Here is a 14,318-nt window from a genome sequence, read left to right on the forward strand (position 1 = left end):
GGCGACTCCTTTGCTTGCATTTTCGGAAACAGCTCTATTTCCATCTATAATATCTTTACTTTTCCCTTTCAGGGTTCTTTTGAAGACCCTGACCCAGAGTTACACGCTGACTATGGTTCTTTACAGGAATGGAACCCGCTCTCCGGGTTTTATATCTGGCTATTGTTGTTTGGCACGCCAAGGGCTCGGCCTAAGAGTCCGGCTCAGTTTTTGAGGCCTAGGACCTTGGGGCTCTGGAAATGGGCGGATCGAAGGCCTGTGTCATGATTGGAGACCCCATGTCATCAGGGGAGTTGGAATATCTATGGCTGTGTGCCCAGATCTTTGCGCACAGAGCTCAAAAGGAAAGCGACGTATCGGACTTTTAACATCGTAAACCAACAGGTTGTTTGTTATGTCTCCCCTCTCGCTGTGAAAATTCAGACACCTCTTTCTCCCTTATTAGGGAGCGAGAGAATCTATGGTATGTCGAACACCGGTGAAATGTGAAGTTTTTGGGGTAACTGCAGGTCTGTGTCTTTGCTGTTGCTTTGCACACACTTGAGTGTTTGGTGGCGGGTGCCGATGGTTTTTTTTGCCAGTGGGGGAGGGGGGGTTGTTGCTTGCTGCGGCTTACACGCAAGAGGGAGGGTTGCTGGGCGGGACCGTGGGGTTCTAATGTTTAACTGTCGTCCGTTCTTTAGGGCACTCCTCGGCTTTTGTGGATGGTTGCGAAGAAAAAGCATTTCAGGATGTATATTTGTTACGGATTCAGGCAACAATAAATATATGAGTTAGACAGGGGTTTTTATAACAAATAACACGTTTATTAAACACTGAAAACAAACCCCCCAAAAGTAAACAAATCACTAACGTAACCGGAAATCAGCTGCTGTGCGGCAGCTTAAACAGTTCTTAAAGCAATGAAGCTTAAACAGTTCTTAAAGCGATATTGCAAAAACAGTTCTTCAAAATAGTATTGCCAAAAGTTCAAAATGCTCACAGTCCAGTTAAGGGAGAGACTTTTAAAGACGATTTAAATTCTCTTTCACGTCGTGTTGTTTCGGTTCCCAAAGCAAACTTTTCCCACGAAGAAATTTACGAAACGAAACAAAACGGCTTAAAGGCACTGACCTTTCCTTCAAAACACCATTCTCAATCCTTTCTGGTATTTCCCAGGGATTAACATGAGAACAGTCAACGAAATCCTTCCGAATGAGGATCAAACAAGGTTGAACCTGTTTCACCGTCAAAATCGATTTTCCTCGATCTCTAACTCCTAAACTCCGATCTTCACTCTCCACTGATTCTCAACTAGCAGTATTGTAAAGAAACTGCTGGCAATGATCTTTTAAACTTTAGGCATTAGATAAAACTTCATCTTTCAACTAAACTGCATCATCACATTAAATCACGCAGTGGCATGAAGTCAACATGGCAAATCCAGCCACGAACTGCCCCTCCTCACAGGGAGGGGTCCTCCTTTTATACCCTGTGAAAAAAAACCTGTCACATGACCTCTACTGGTGGGAAAATGACGTCACTCCACCATCACAAGACCATTACCTCAAGTCCAGTATAGCTTCAACCCCAGTCACGCGTCACGTGTCACGGGTATGTAACATATTGTATACATTTCTCTGACATTAAATGTACCTTTGAAACCTTTGATACCTTTAAAAGGGGAGGATGGAGGTGCACAAAAGGCAGAATTCACTTGATTGTAGGGTTGAAGGAGATTACAGCAGGAGATTGGAAGGGCTAAGAAGGGATTAATGAGCATGTATTTTAAATTTACAGCAGGAGACAATCTAGGTCAGTTATGGAAAGGAGTGAACTAAAAATGTATGGCCCTAAACTCACTAGGCCAGATGATATCTCTGGAGAGAGAAACAGTTAACATTTCCACATGGTGTGGAGTGCTTCCAGCATTTTCTAGTTTAGTTCAGACTTCTAGATTCCGCAGCCTTTTATTTGGAAGAGAGTGATTAGTGATCATGCTTTGGTGTGGGGCACAACCAGCAGGCTTTGGGGAACTGATACTTGTTGTGGATATACACTGATAGCCCAACAGCGAATCGTCATCAGAAAAATCAATCCTGGAAGTGACCAAATCATGGATAAAGCGAATACTGGAGTTTCAACAGCAGAAGAGCTATGATAGGAATGAAGCCACGTTCAGGGGATAGAGAGTACTGGCAATTTCAGCTGGTTGGTTACTCCGATCACACTATACTTCGTAGATTTGTGGCTACTCAAGAACTTAATCCCAGGTTGTTATAACTTCAAGTTCCCATTAATTCTCAGTTGCTGATGTGCTACAGTTGGAAGAGGAGTAAGTTGTTCAAGAATTTGTTTCATGTCCTCTCCATTTGTAAGGACACATACTTCCACTTCTATACCATCTGGTCCACCTCATTTCCTGAGCTGCATGCTTTTGTTACCTCTCACCTACACAGTTCCAAATTCCACTGGGCTGGTCTCTTCTAATTTATAAATTTTGCATGATATTGCTCATCTGAAGTGACTCAGAATATTTTGGCACATTAGTAACTTCTAATAAGCTTTTCTATACGCAGATCAAAAGTATTTTTAAAAATAAAACTCTCTTTAGATTTCTTGATTTCTTTATGGCCCTGATCCATTTTCTCAGCAGATTGACTTTTCAGGAATTAACGGTGGCTTCTTGATCAGATCATCAAATGATATTTGAGTTCAGTCTTGATGACGTACATATCTTTGGTGTGTGTTTCATCTGTGAGTCACATCACTTGCCCAAATAAACATCTTGGATGGCTTGTGCATCATTAGGTGTTGCATTACGTGAATTAAACCTTTCTTCATATCCAGATCATCAGATAAACTAACAACTAGTCTGAATAGTTTTTAAAAAAACACTTGAAACTAATGTGAACATCCAAATTAAAATTGATCAGATTTGAATTTGTAATAAGTATTTAACCGACCAATCATATCTAATTTACTTAGAAGGGCTATTTTCATGAGGTTTCAAAGGGAAAATGCATTTTATATGGTTGCTATATATGGACATTCAACAGGCATTTAATAAATTGCCTTATAATGGCTTCAAGGTTAGTACTAAATCCAACAGTAGATGCAAGTTGATGTAACATGGATATAAAACGTTTTTTAAGTTACAGAAAAAAGTGAGTTATAAGGAAAGATTGTTTTTTGGCTAAAGGAAAATATATACTGGAGTTTTCAAGGTTAAGTACTAAGGCTCTGCTTTTCTTCAACTATAATTAATAACTTAGACTTAGTGTAGACTTAAACAGGAATCATTTTGCTGATGACACAAAACGCAACCTGTTAGAGTAATAATAATTGACATCACCAAGATGCAAAGAAGCTAATGGAACAGGCAGATGGATAGCAGGTTAAACTTAATGGCAAGAAATGTGAAGGGGTATGTTCTGGTACAGAAAATAATATGAGGGATTATATATCTGTGGCAGGTGCACCGAGATGCAGCTCCTGAAAGACTGTTTTAGGGATCTGGAGCTGTGGCTCAATAACCTACAGCTTATTAGGGAGAGTGAACAGAAGATAGAGAGGAGCCACAGGGAGTTAGTCACCCCAAGGCTGCAGGAGTTAGATAAATGGGTGATGCTCAGGGAAGTGAGGGAAAGAGCCCAGAAAGCAGAGAGCACCCCTCTGGCCAGCCCTCTCAGTAATTGTTATCTCATTCTGGATGCGGTTGAGGGGGGGTGACCTGACAGAGGACGACCACGGCGATCGGGTCTCTAGCACTGAGCCTGGTTCCGTGGTGCAGAAGAGAAAAAGGAAGATGAAGAATGTAGTAATCATAGGGGATTCCATAGTGAGGGGAACAGACAGGAGGTTCTGTTTGCCTGATAGAGATACCCACATGGTGTGTTGCCTCCCAGGTGGCAGGGTACGGGATGTCTTGAATCAGATGCAGAGTATTCTGAAGCGAGAGGGTACATGTTGGTACCAATGACATAGCTAGAAAAAGGGAGGATGTCCTGAAGAGAGAATCCAGGGAGTTAGACAGGAAGCTGAAAGGCAAGACCTCTAGGGTAGTAATCTCAGGATTGCTGCCTGTTCCACATGCTAGCGAGGGCAAGAATAGCATGGTCAGGCATGTTAATGTGTGGCTGAGAGTCTGCTGTAGGGGGCAGGGATTCAGATTCCTGGATCACTGGGGCCTCTTCTAGGGGAGGTATGACCTGGACAAAATGGATGGTTTACACCTGAACCCAAAGGGGTCCAATATCTTAGTGGGCACATTTAATAGAGCTGTTAGGCAGGGTTTAAACTAATTTGGCAGGGGGATGGGAACTGAAGTGATAGGGCTGAGGAAGGGAAAAACAGAAATAAATCAATGATAGTGTGCAACAGAGATGATAGATAGGACAGGCAGGAGATGAGGCATAATCAAAGCCAATAGCATGAGACACAGGGTAAAAGAGAAATGGTGCAGTTAAAGCAGAAAGCAACAAATACTGGACTGAGAGTGTTGTAATTGAATGAACACAGCATAAGGAATAAAATGGACGATCTTGAAATTCATCTACAGATTGGCAAAAATGACGTTGTGGCCATCTCTGAAACGTGGCTGAAGGATGGCTGCTGTTGGGAGCTGAACGTCCAAAGACATACAGTATATTGGAAAGATAGGTTTGTAGGCAGAGGGGGTGGTGTGGCTCTGTGTATAAGAAATAATATTAAATCATTGGAAAGTGAAGACATAGGATTGGAAGGTGAAGTGTCTCTATGGGTTGAGTTAAGAAATGACAAGGGTAAAAGGACCCTAATGGCAGTTGTATACAGGTCTCCAAACAGCAGCTGGAATGTGGATTACAAATTACAGCAGGAGATAGAAAAGGCGTGTCAAAAAGGCAATGTCATGATAATCATTGGGATTTTAACATAAAAGTCGATTGGGAAAACCAGGTCAGTACTGGACCTCAAGAGAGAGAATTTGTAGAATCTCTAAGGGATGACTTTTTAGAACAGCTTGTTGTTGAGCCCACTAGGGGATCGGCTGTGCTGGATTGGGTGTTGTGCAATGATCCGGAGGTGATAAGAGTGCTTAACATTAAGGGATTCTTAGGGAACAGTGTTCAAAATTTGATTGAGTTCACATTGAAATTTGAGATCGAAAGAATAAAATCCAATGTGTCGGTATTTCAGTGGAAAAAAGGAAATTACAATGGCATGAGAGGGGAACTGGCCGAAGTTGTCTGGAAAGGGACATTTGCAGGAAAGACAGCAGAGCAGCAATGGCTGGGGTTTCTTCGAAAAAGGAAGGAAGTGCAAGACAGATATATTCCAAATAAGAAGAAATTTTCAAAGGGAAGAAGGACACTATTGTGAGTGACAAGTGAAGTCAGAGCCAAAGTAAAAGCAAAAGAGTGGACATACAAGGAAGCCAGAGCTGGTGGGAAGATAGAGGATTGGGGAGCTTTTAAAAACTTGCAGAAAGAAACTAAGAAGGTCATTCAGAAGGAAAAGCTGATTATGAGATGAAGCTGGTGATTAATATCAAAGAAGATACTAAAAGTTTTTTTAAGTATATAAAGGGTAGAAGAGAGTCAAAGGTAGATATAGGACCAATACAAATGACACTGGAGATACTGTAAAGAGAGATGCAAAGCTGGTAGAGGAACTGAATAAACACGAGGAAATCTGCAGATGCTGTAAATTCAAACAACAACACACACAAAATGCTGGTGGAACACAGCAGGCCAGGCAGCATCTTTAGGGAGAAGCACTGTCAACGTTTCGGGCCGAGACTCGGCCTGAAACGTCGACAGCGCTTCTCCCTATAGATGCTGTCTGGCCTGCTGTGTTCCACCAGCATTTTGTGTGTGTTGTTGAGAGGAACTGAATGCATATTTTGCATCAGTCTTCACTGTGGAAGATGTCTGCAGTATACCGGGCATTCAAGAGTGTTAGGGAAGTTAAGTTTGTGCAGTGAAAATTATGACTGAGAAGGTGTTCAGGAAACTTAATGGTCTGAGGGTGGATAAATCTCCCAGACCTGATGGAATGCACCCTTGGATTCTGAAGGAAGTAGCTGAAGAGATTGCAGAGGCATTAATGATGATCTTTCAGGAATTGATAGATTCTGGCATTGTTCCGGGTGACTGGAAAATTGCAAATGTTACTCCACTATTTAAGAAGGGTGGGAAGCAGCAGAAAGGAAACTATATACCTGTTAGTCTGACATCAGTGGTTGGGAAGTTGTTGGAAAAGATTGTTAGGGATGAGATTACGAAGTACCTGGAGGCACACGACAAGATAGGCCAAAGCCAGCATAGTTTCCTGAAAGGAAAATCTTGCCTGACAAACCTACTGCAATTCTTTGAGGAAATTACAAGCAGGGTAGACAAAGGAGATGTAGTAGATGTGGTATACTTGGATTTTCAGAAGGCCTTTGACAAGGTGCCGCACATGAGACTGCTTAGAAAGATAAGAACCCATGGAATTAAAGGGAAGTAACCTATTTTTTTTTACTATTTTTTTACTCAGAGAGTGGTTGGTGCCTGGAATGCACTGCCTGCGTCAGTGGTGGAGGCAGATACACTAGTGAAATTTAAGAGACTACTAGACAGGTATATGGAGGAATTTAAGGTGGGTGGGATATATGGGAGGCAGGGTTTAAGAGTCGGCATAACATTGTGGGCCGACGGGCCTGTACTGTGCTGTACTATTCTGTGTTCTATGTTCTAAGTTACTAGTGTGAGTGGAGCATTGGCTGGTCGGCAGAAAACAGAGTGGAACTAAAGGGATCCTATTCTGGCTGGTTGCCGGTTACTAGTGGAGTTCCACAGGGGTCGGTATTGGGACCGCTGATTTTTACAATGTATGTCAATCATTTGGACTATAGTATTAATGGATTTGTGGCTAAATTTGCCAATGATACAAAGATAGGAGGGGGAGCAGGTAGTGTTGAGGAAACAGAGAGCCTGAAGAGAGATTTAGATAGTTTAGGGGAATGGGCAAAGAAGTGGCAAATGAAAACCACAAACCTGCCTGTCCAGGTAGCCCTATGGTTTCAGCTTGCTCCTGCCCCACCGAACTCATTTCTGCATACTTTGACACTATCTTATCCCCCCTTGTTCAATCTCTTCCCACCTATGTTTGTGACACTTCTCATGCTTTGAATTTTTCCAATAATTTTAAGTTCCCTGGCCCCCACCGCCTTATTTTCACCATGGACGTCCAGTCCCTATATACCTCCATCCCCCACCGGGACAGTCTCAAAGCTCTTCGCTTCTTTTTGGATTCCAGACCTAACCAATTCCCCTCTACCACCACTCTCCTCCGTCTAGCGGAATTAGTTCTTACTCTCAATAATTTCTCCTTTGGCTCCTCCCACTTCCTCCAAACCAAAGGTGTAGCCATGGGCACCCGTATGGGTCCCAGTTATGCCTGCCTTTTTGTTGGCTTTGTGGAACAGTCCATGTTCCAAGTCTATACGGGTATCCGTCCGCCTCTTTTCCTTCGCTACATCGACGACTGCATTGGCGCTGCCTCCTGCACGCATGCTGAGCTCATCGACTTCATTAACTTTGCCTCCAACTTTCACCCTGTCCTCAAATTTACCTGGTCCATTTCTGACACATCCCTCCCCTTTCTTGATCTGTCTGTCTCCATCTCTGGAGACGGCTTATCTACTGATATCTACTATAAGCCTACAGACTCTCACAGTTACCTGGACTATTCCTCTTCCCACCCAGTCTCTTGCAAAAATGCTATCCCCTTCTCACAATTCCTCCGTCTCCGCCGCATCTGCTCTCAGGATGAGGCTTTTCATTCCAGGATGAAGGAGATGTCTTCCTTTTTTAAACAAAGGGGCTTCCCTTCTTCCACCATCAACTCTGCTCTCAAACGCATCTCTCCCATTTCCCGCACATCTGTCCTCACCCCATCCGCCCGCCACCTCACTCGGGATAGGGTTCCCCTTGTCCTCACCTACCACCCCACCAGCCTCCAAGTCCAAAGTATAGTTCTCCGTAACTTCCGCCACCTCCAACGGGATCCCACTACCAAGCACATCTTTCCCTACCCCCACCTTTCTGCTTCCCACAGGGATCACTCCCTAGGCGACTCCCTTGTCCACTCGTTCCCCCCCCATCCCTTCCCACCGATCTCCCTCCTGGCACTTATCCTTGTAAGCAGAACAAGTGCTACACCTGCCCTTACACTTCCTCCCTCACCACCATTCAGGGCCCCAGACAGTCCTTCCAGGTGAGGCGACACTTCACCTGTGAGTCGGCTGGTGTGGTATACTGCGTCCGGTGCTCCCAGTGTGGCCTTTTATATATTGGTGAGACCCGACGCAGACTGGGAGACCATTTCGCTGAACACCTACGCTCGGTCCACCAGAGAAAGCAGGATCTCCCAGTGGCCAAACATTTTAATTCTACATCCCATTCCCATTCTGATATGTCTATCCATGGCCTCCACTACTGTCAAAATGAATCCAAACTCAGGTTGGAGAAACAACACCTTATATACTGGCTGGGTAGCCTCCAACCTGATGGCATGAACATTGACCTCTAACTTCTGTTAATGCCCCTCCTCCCCTTCTTACCCCATTCCTGACATATTTAGTTGTTTGCCTGTTCTCCATCTCCCTCTGGTGCTTCCCCCCTTTTCTTTCTCCCAAGGCCTCCCGTCCCATGATCCTTTCCCTTCTCCAGCTCTGTATCACTTTCGCCAATCACCTTTCCAACTCTTAGCTTCATCCCACCCCCTCCGGTCTTCTCCTAGCATTTCGCATTTCCCCCTCCCGCCACTACTTTCAAATCTCTTACTAACTTTCCTTTCAGTTTGTCCTGACGAAGGGTCTCGGCCCGAAACGTCGACAGTGCTTCTCCTTATAGATGCTGCCTGGCCTGTTGTGTTCCACCAGCATTTTGTGTGTGTTAAATGAAAACCATTGCTGGAAGGTTATTGGTCATGCAGCACTGTGGTGGAAGAAATAAACGGGCAGACTATTATTTAGATGGGGAGAGAATTCAAAATGCTGAGATGTAAAGGGACTATAGACTCCTTGTGCAAGATACCCTAAAGGTTAACCTCCAGGTTGAGTTGGTTGTGAGGAAGGTGAATGTGATGTTGGCATTCATTTCCAGAGGTATAGAATATAAGAGCTTGGATGTGATGTTGAGGCTCCATAAGGCACTCACTCGTGGGACCACACTTGGAGAATTGTGTGCAGCTTTGGGCTCCTCATTTTAGAAAGGATATACTGACATTAGAGAGGGTTCAGAGAAGATTCACGAGAATTATTCCAGAAGTGAAAGGGTTACCTTATGAGGAACATCTGGCAGCTCTTGGGTTGTATTCCCTGGAGTTCAGGAGAATGAGGGGGATCTCATAGAAACATACCAAATGTTAAAAGGCCTGAACAGATTAGATATGGCAAAGTTATTTCCCATGGTAGGGGATTCTAGGACGAGAAGGCATGACTTCAGTATTGAAGGACATCCTTTTAGAACTGAGTTGTGGAGAAATTACTTTAGTCAGAGAGTGACAAACTTGTGGAATTTGTTGCCATGAATGGCTGTGAAGGCCAAGACATTGGGTGTATTTAAGGCAGAGATAGATAGGTTCTTGATTAATGAGGGCATCAGAGAGTATGGGGAGAAGGCAGGGGAGTGGGATGACTGGAAGAATAGGATCAGCCCGTGATTGAATGGCAGAGCAGACTTGATGGGCAAATGGCCTATGTCTGCTTTTATATCTTATGGTCTTTTATAAAAAAGAAAGCAGTTCTGAAGGGTGTACAAGAACAGAGAGATCTCTTGTTATTTTTGTATAGTTTCATGGAAGTAGCTTGGCAGGTTTGAGAAAGTTCTTAAAATAAGTGAAAGGATCCTGGTCTTTATAACTAAAAAAGCAAGAGAAGAGGAGACATAATGACTCTTTGTAAAGCACTGGCTTGGCAATATCTCAGATACTATGCCCGTTTCTGATTTCACTATATAAAGGAGTTAGAAATGTTACAGAAGATACTTAGCAAATTCTTAATAATTCCAGGGGCTTGAATTATTAAATACACTGAAAAAGTTGGCATTGTTCTCCTTTCAGGGTGTGTTGTGACAATGTTTAAAATCTTGATGAGAATGGACAGTGTGTTTATAGAAAAATATAACCTAACGGCACAGAGGTCAAGAACCAGTGAAAAATGAGTAAAGGTGATTGGTGTTATGTTGGTTCTTAATAAAATAAATCTTAACATGGGTTTATATTCAGACATTTTATTGTTGGACTGCTGCTCAAACTCATGCACAATTAACTACGTCCCCATTCAGTTCCAGGTGAACCACCTGCATTGTTCACTGGGAACTGAAGTTCTTCATTATGCACATATAATAACACATCATCCCCCTTGAAAGAAAAAGAAACACAGTACTATATCCTCATAAACCTCAAAGGAACAATAATTCTCTCCAACAAAAATATCTATGTTTCATACCAAGTCTCTTAATTTTTTTTTTGAACTTTCAATTGTTCAACATTTCAAATTAAATTGTTTCAAAGGTTTCAAAAGTACACTTAATGTCAGAGAAATGTATACAATATACATCCTGAGGCAACACAAGTGAATCTGCAGATGCTGGAAATAAATAAAAACACAAAATGCTGGCAGAACTCAGCAGGCCAGACAGCATCTATGGGACCATCCCATGTTACTTCACTCCTGATGAAGGGTTTCAGCCTGAAACATCGTCACTACCTCCTCCCATAGATGCTGTCTGGCCTGCTGAGTTCCACCAGCATTTTGTGTTTTTAATATACATCCTGAAATGCATTCTCTTCGCAACCATCCACAAAAACAGATGAGTGTCCTCAAAGAATGAATGACAGTTAAATGTTAGGACCCCGAAGTCCCTCCTAGCTCCCCCCTCCCATGCATAAGCAGCAACAAAGCAACAATTTCCCCTCCACCCCACTAGCAAAACAAAGTATCGGCACCCACCACCGAGCACTCAAGCATGAGCAAAGCAACAGCAAAGACACAGACTTGCAGTACTCCAAGGACCGCTTGTTCACCCAGTTTGACATACCACAGGCTCTCTCCCTCCCTAATAAGGGAGAAAGAGATGTCTCCGTTTCACAGTGAGAGGGGAGACATACAAACAACTCACTGGTTTACCATGTTAAAAGTCCATTGCTTCGCTTTTTCCGAGCCCCGTGCCCAAAGATCTTGGGTCTATGAGCACACAGCCTTAGATCTTCCATCTCCCATGACACACCGATCTCCTGCCCAGACACTGACCTTCAATCTGCCCCTCCCCAGAGCCACGATATCTCGGCCCTCCGAAAGCGAGGTGAGCTCTTAAGCCTTGCCCTTGGCGTGCCAAATAACGGCCAGTCATGAAACCCCGAGAACGGGTCCCATTCCCACAAAGAACCGTAGTCAGCACATAATTCCAGGTCAGGGTCTTCAATAGAACCCTGAAAGGGAAAAATAGAGATATTAAAGATGGAAATAGAGCTGTTTCCAAAGATGCAAGCAAAGGAGTCACTGTTAGGTGCCATTGATTCTGCTAATCTCCTCCTCCAGCAATTACAGTCCCTTAATCCACTCAACAATTTTCTTTGATCTCTGGGGCGGTTTAATGTCCTTTTTGGCCTAACTATTTGTTTCCACAGGTGTATTGCTTGCATTTGCTGCATTAATATTTGTGTCTTTCTGAGATCTCTCATCAACATGTTTATTTTTTACTTGTGCTGGCGCCTTTGGTGTACTGACAGCTGAAGCATCACAGCTATGGGTTGGAGCTTGTGGTCATAGATACATGTGTCCCTCCCTCTGAGTGGATCTGGTAGGAATGAGGAGTTACTTCCTCCTGAACATATCCTTGCTTGGACCATATGCCAGAATCATGATCTCAAATTCACACTTGATCTCCAGGTTTCAGGACTGGTAGGCTTTTTATAGTTTTGTCCTGACACCATTTCTGCTGTTCTTTCCCTTTCACTTTAGCCAATTTGGTTTTGTGTGCTCCTTTATGTGTCAACAGGTTTTCATGCGTTGGAAGATTAGTGCACGTGTGTTGACCGATCAACATTTGATTTGGTGAAAGGCCATTCTGCAGTGGTGCACTTCTGTAAATCCTTAGACTTTTGAAATCTTCTTGTCCATCTTGAGCTTCCTTCATGAGCCCCTTCACTACCTTGACTGAACTCTCTGTTATGCCATTAGATTTTTGGTGATGTGGGTTTGATGTTATATATCAAAGCCCCCAAACATTGACAAAGACTCAAATTCACAGCTCAAAAGTTGTGGACCATTGTCTAATACTACTTCACATAGAACTCCTTGCTTCACAAACACAGTTTTTAGGAAGGTCTTGACTACTTTGCTGGATGATGATGGCAGTGTTACAACCTCTTGGTAATTGGAAAAGTAGTCTGTTACAACAATATGATTTTTCCCATTGCAATCAAACAAGCCCATTCCAACTTTGAAGTATGGCCTGAATGGTACAGGGTGTGGTGTAAGCGATTCTGCTTGCTGCTTTGGTCTGTAGGTAAGGCATATTTCACATGAAGTAGTAGTCTGACTGATGTCTTCATTCATTCTTGGCCAGTACATCACATCACAAGCTCTGCATTCACATTTTTCCTCAGCAAGATGCTCTTTGTGTATCTTCTGGAGTATTTCCTTACATGGCTACATTGGATTCACAAACCAGTTCCCTTTGAATACCATATCTTTCACTATTGACAGTTCAGCTCTGCATGCCCAAATACACATTGGACTGTCATTCTTAGCCACTGGCCATCCTTTCTGTACTCTCCCTTTGAATTCTTCCATTTTTTTCTCTGGCCCTGCTGCTTTCCTAACCTGCTTTATTCTATCTGGGGACACTGGAAGGTAGATGACAATCTTGTCAGCATAGGCCTGTGTATCTGCATTAACCAGTTGATCACTCTTTTTATTTTTGTTGACTGCTCGAGACAGCATATCAGCAGCCAGCAAGTATTTTCCCGATGTGTAGATCATCGTCACATCATATTGCTGAAGCCTTTTCAACATGTGCTGTATCCTCATGGGACAGTCATACCTTGGTTTAGACATATTGAGACCAATGGCCTATAGTCTGTCTCCACTTCAAAAGCTTGTCTAGATGTACTGGTGGAACAGCAGGATATTTTATTACTGAACCCTGTGCACGTGCAACCCAGTCAGCAACATAGCTTCCAGTTGCGGGAGCAACCCCTCGTATTGGCCACTGGGAACTGATGTTCTTTATTACCCATTCATAATAACACAATTGGCAAATGAATGAACAGTGACAAAAAGAAAAGCATCCCTGTGTGGCAAGGTTGGGACTAAGTTGTAACTCTACAAAAGGAAGCTGCATAGGTATCTGAAAGGAAAGAATCCACTATGAGCAGTGGGACTGGAAGGTTTGCTCTTACATAAAGTGGCGATTGATTTCATGAGCTGAATGGGTTCTGAGTTGCTGGTCATTCTGGGATTTGAAGAAAATAATTAAATGCCTTTGTAAATCATATTTGAATACTGCTCGTAAATGTTTCAGAGATGATTTAATGGTTTGTATAAGATTCTGCAGAGCACTAAATTTATATTCACAAAAGATCTCACTTCAGCAGCTGTTGAAACTCTGCTTTGTTGCTTACACCCTAATATCTGTTATTCAATAAATAAACCATACAATTAGATTCTAGCCTGTAACTCATTCCCACGTGCTCATTATTTGATGTACACACAATGAAAATCTTTAATTATATCCCAGCTTTAATTATATCCTAATTGCTCCAGTATATCCATTAGTCTCTGTATGTTCATTAGGAAGGCCATGATCATTATGTTTTTCTAGCACACATTGTTTTTCTATTACTTGGTTACTTTTTCTTTTGTCTAGGTTTCTCCAGAGCTTCAGAATGAAGTGCTAATGAGTTTAATGCAGACGGATAAGGATGTTGTTCATTATCTTCTACGCAGGAAGCTGAAGTGCCAATTGTAAGTTACAGAGAAGATAGTGATGTGATGACTATTAATATCTGAACAGAAGATAAATCTGTTTGGTCTATAACAGTGTTATCAGTGCATTAATATATTAGATTGTCACATTTATGTTCAAAATAATTGGTGTGAAAATTGTCCAGCCTCCCAATATTTTTCATTTTTGCCCAGATGTCAATATTTATTTAGCAGCTATAATCTGCTCCTGTTGAGCTGAGAAATCATAAATGGACACACACACTCACTCTCTCTCACTCTCTCTCTCTCTCTCTCTCTCTCTCTCTCTCTCTCTCTCTCTCTCTCTCTCTCTCTCTCTCTCTCTCTCTCTCTCTCTCTC

The 14,318-nt window shown here is 42.8% G+C and overlaps 1 protein-coding gene across 7 annotated transcripts in view; it reads left to right on the forward strand.

Moving 5' to 3' along the window:
• Positions 1-14,318, forward strand: part of LOC140734355 (rho GTPase-activating protein 6-like) — a 278,830-nt gene that overhangs the window by 243,066 nt on the left and 21,446 nt on the right. For all 7 annotated transcript variants that reach the window (XM_073058205.1, XM_073058206.1, XM_073058209.1 and 4 more), the window contains exon 10: positions 13,881-13,978. In XM_073058205.1, coding sequence (XP_072914306.1) covers positions 13,881-13,978 — 98 coding nt within the window. The remainder of the gene's footprint in view (positions 1-13,880; positions 13,979-14,318) is intronic.

Source organism: Hemitrygon akajei, chromosome 10, assembly GCF_048418815.1.
Source record: "Hemitrygon akajei chromosome 10, sHemAka1.3, whole genome shotgun sequence".
NCBI lineage: Eukaryota > Metazoa > Chordata > Chondrichthyes > Myliobatiformes > Dasyatidae > Hemitrygon > Hemitrygon akajei.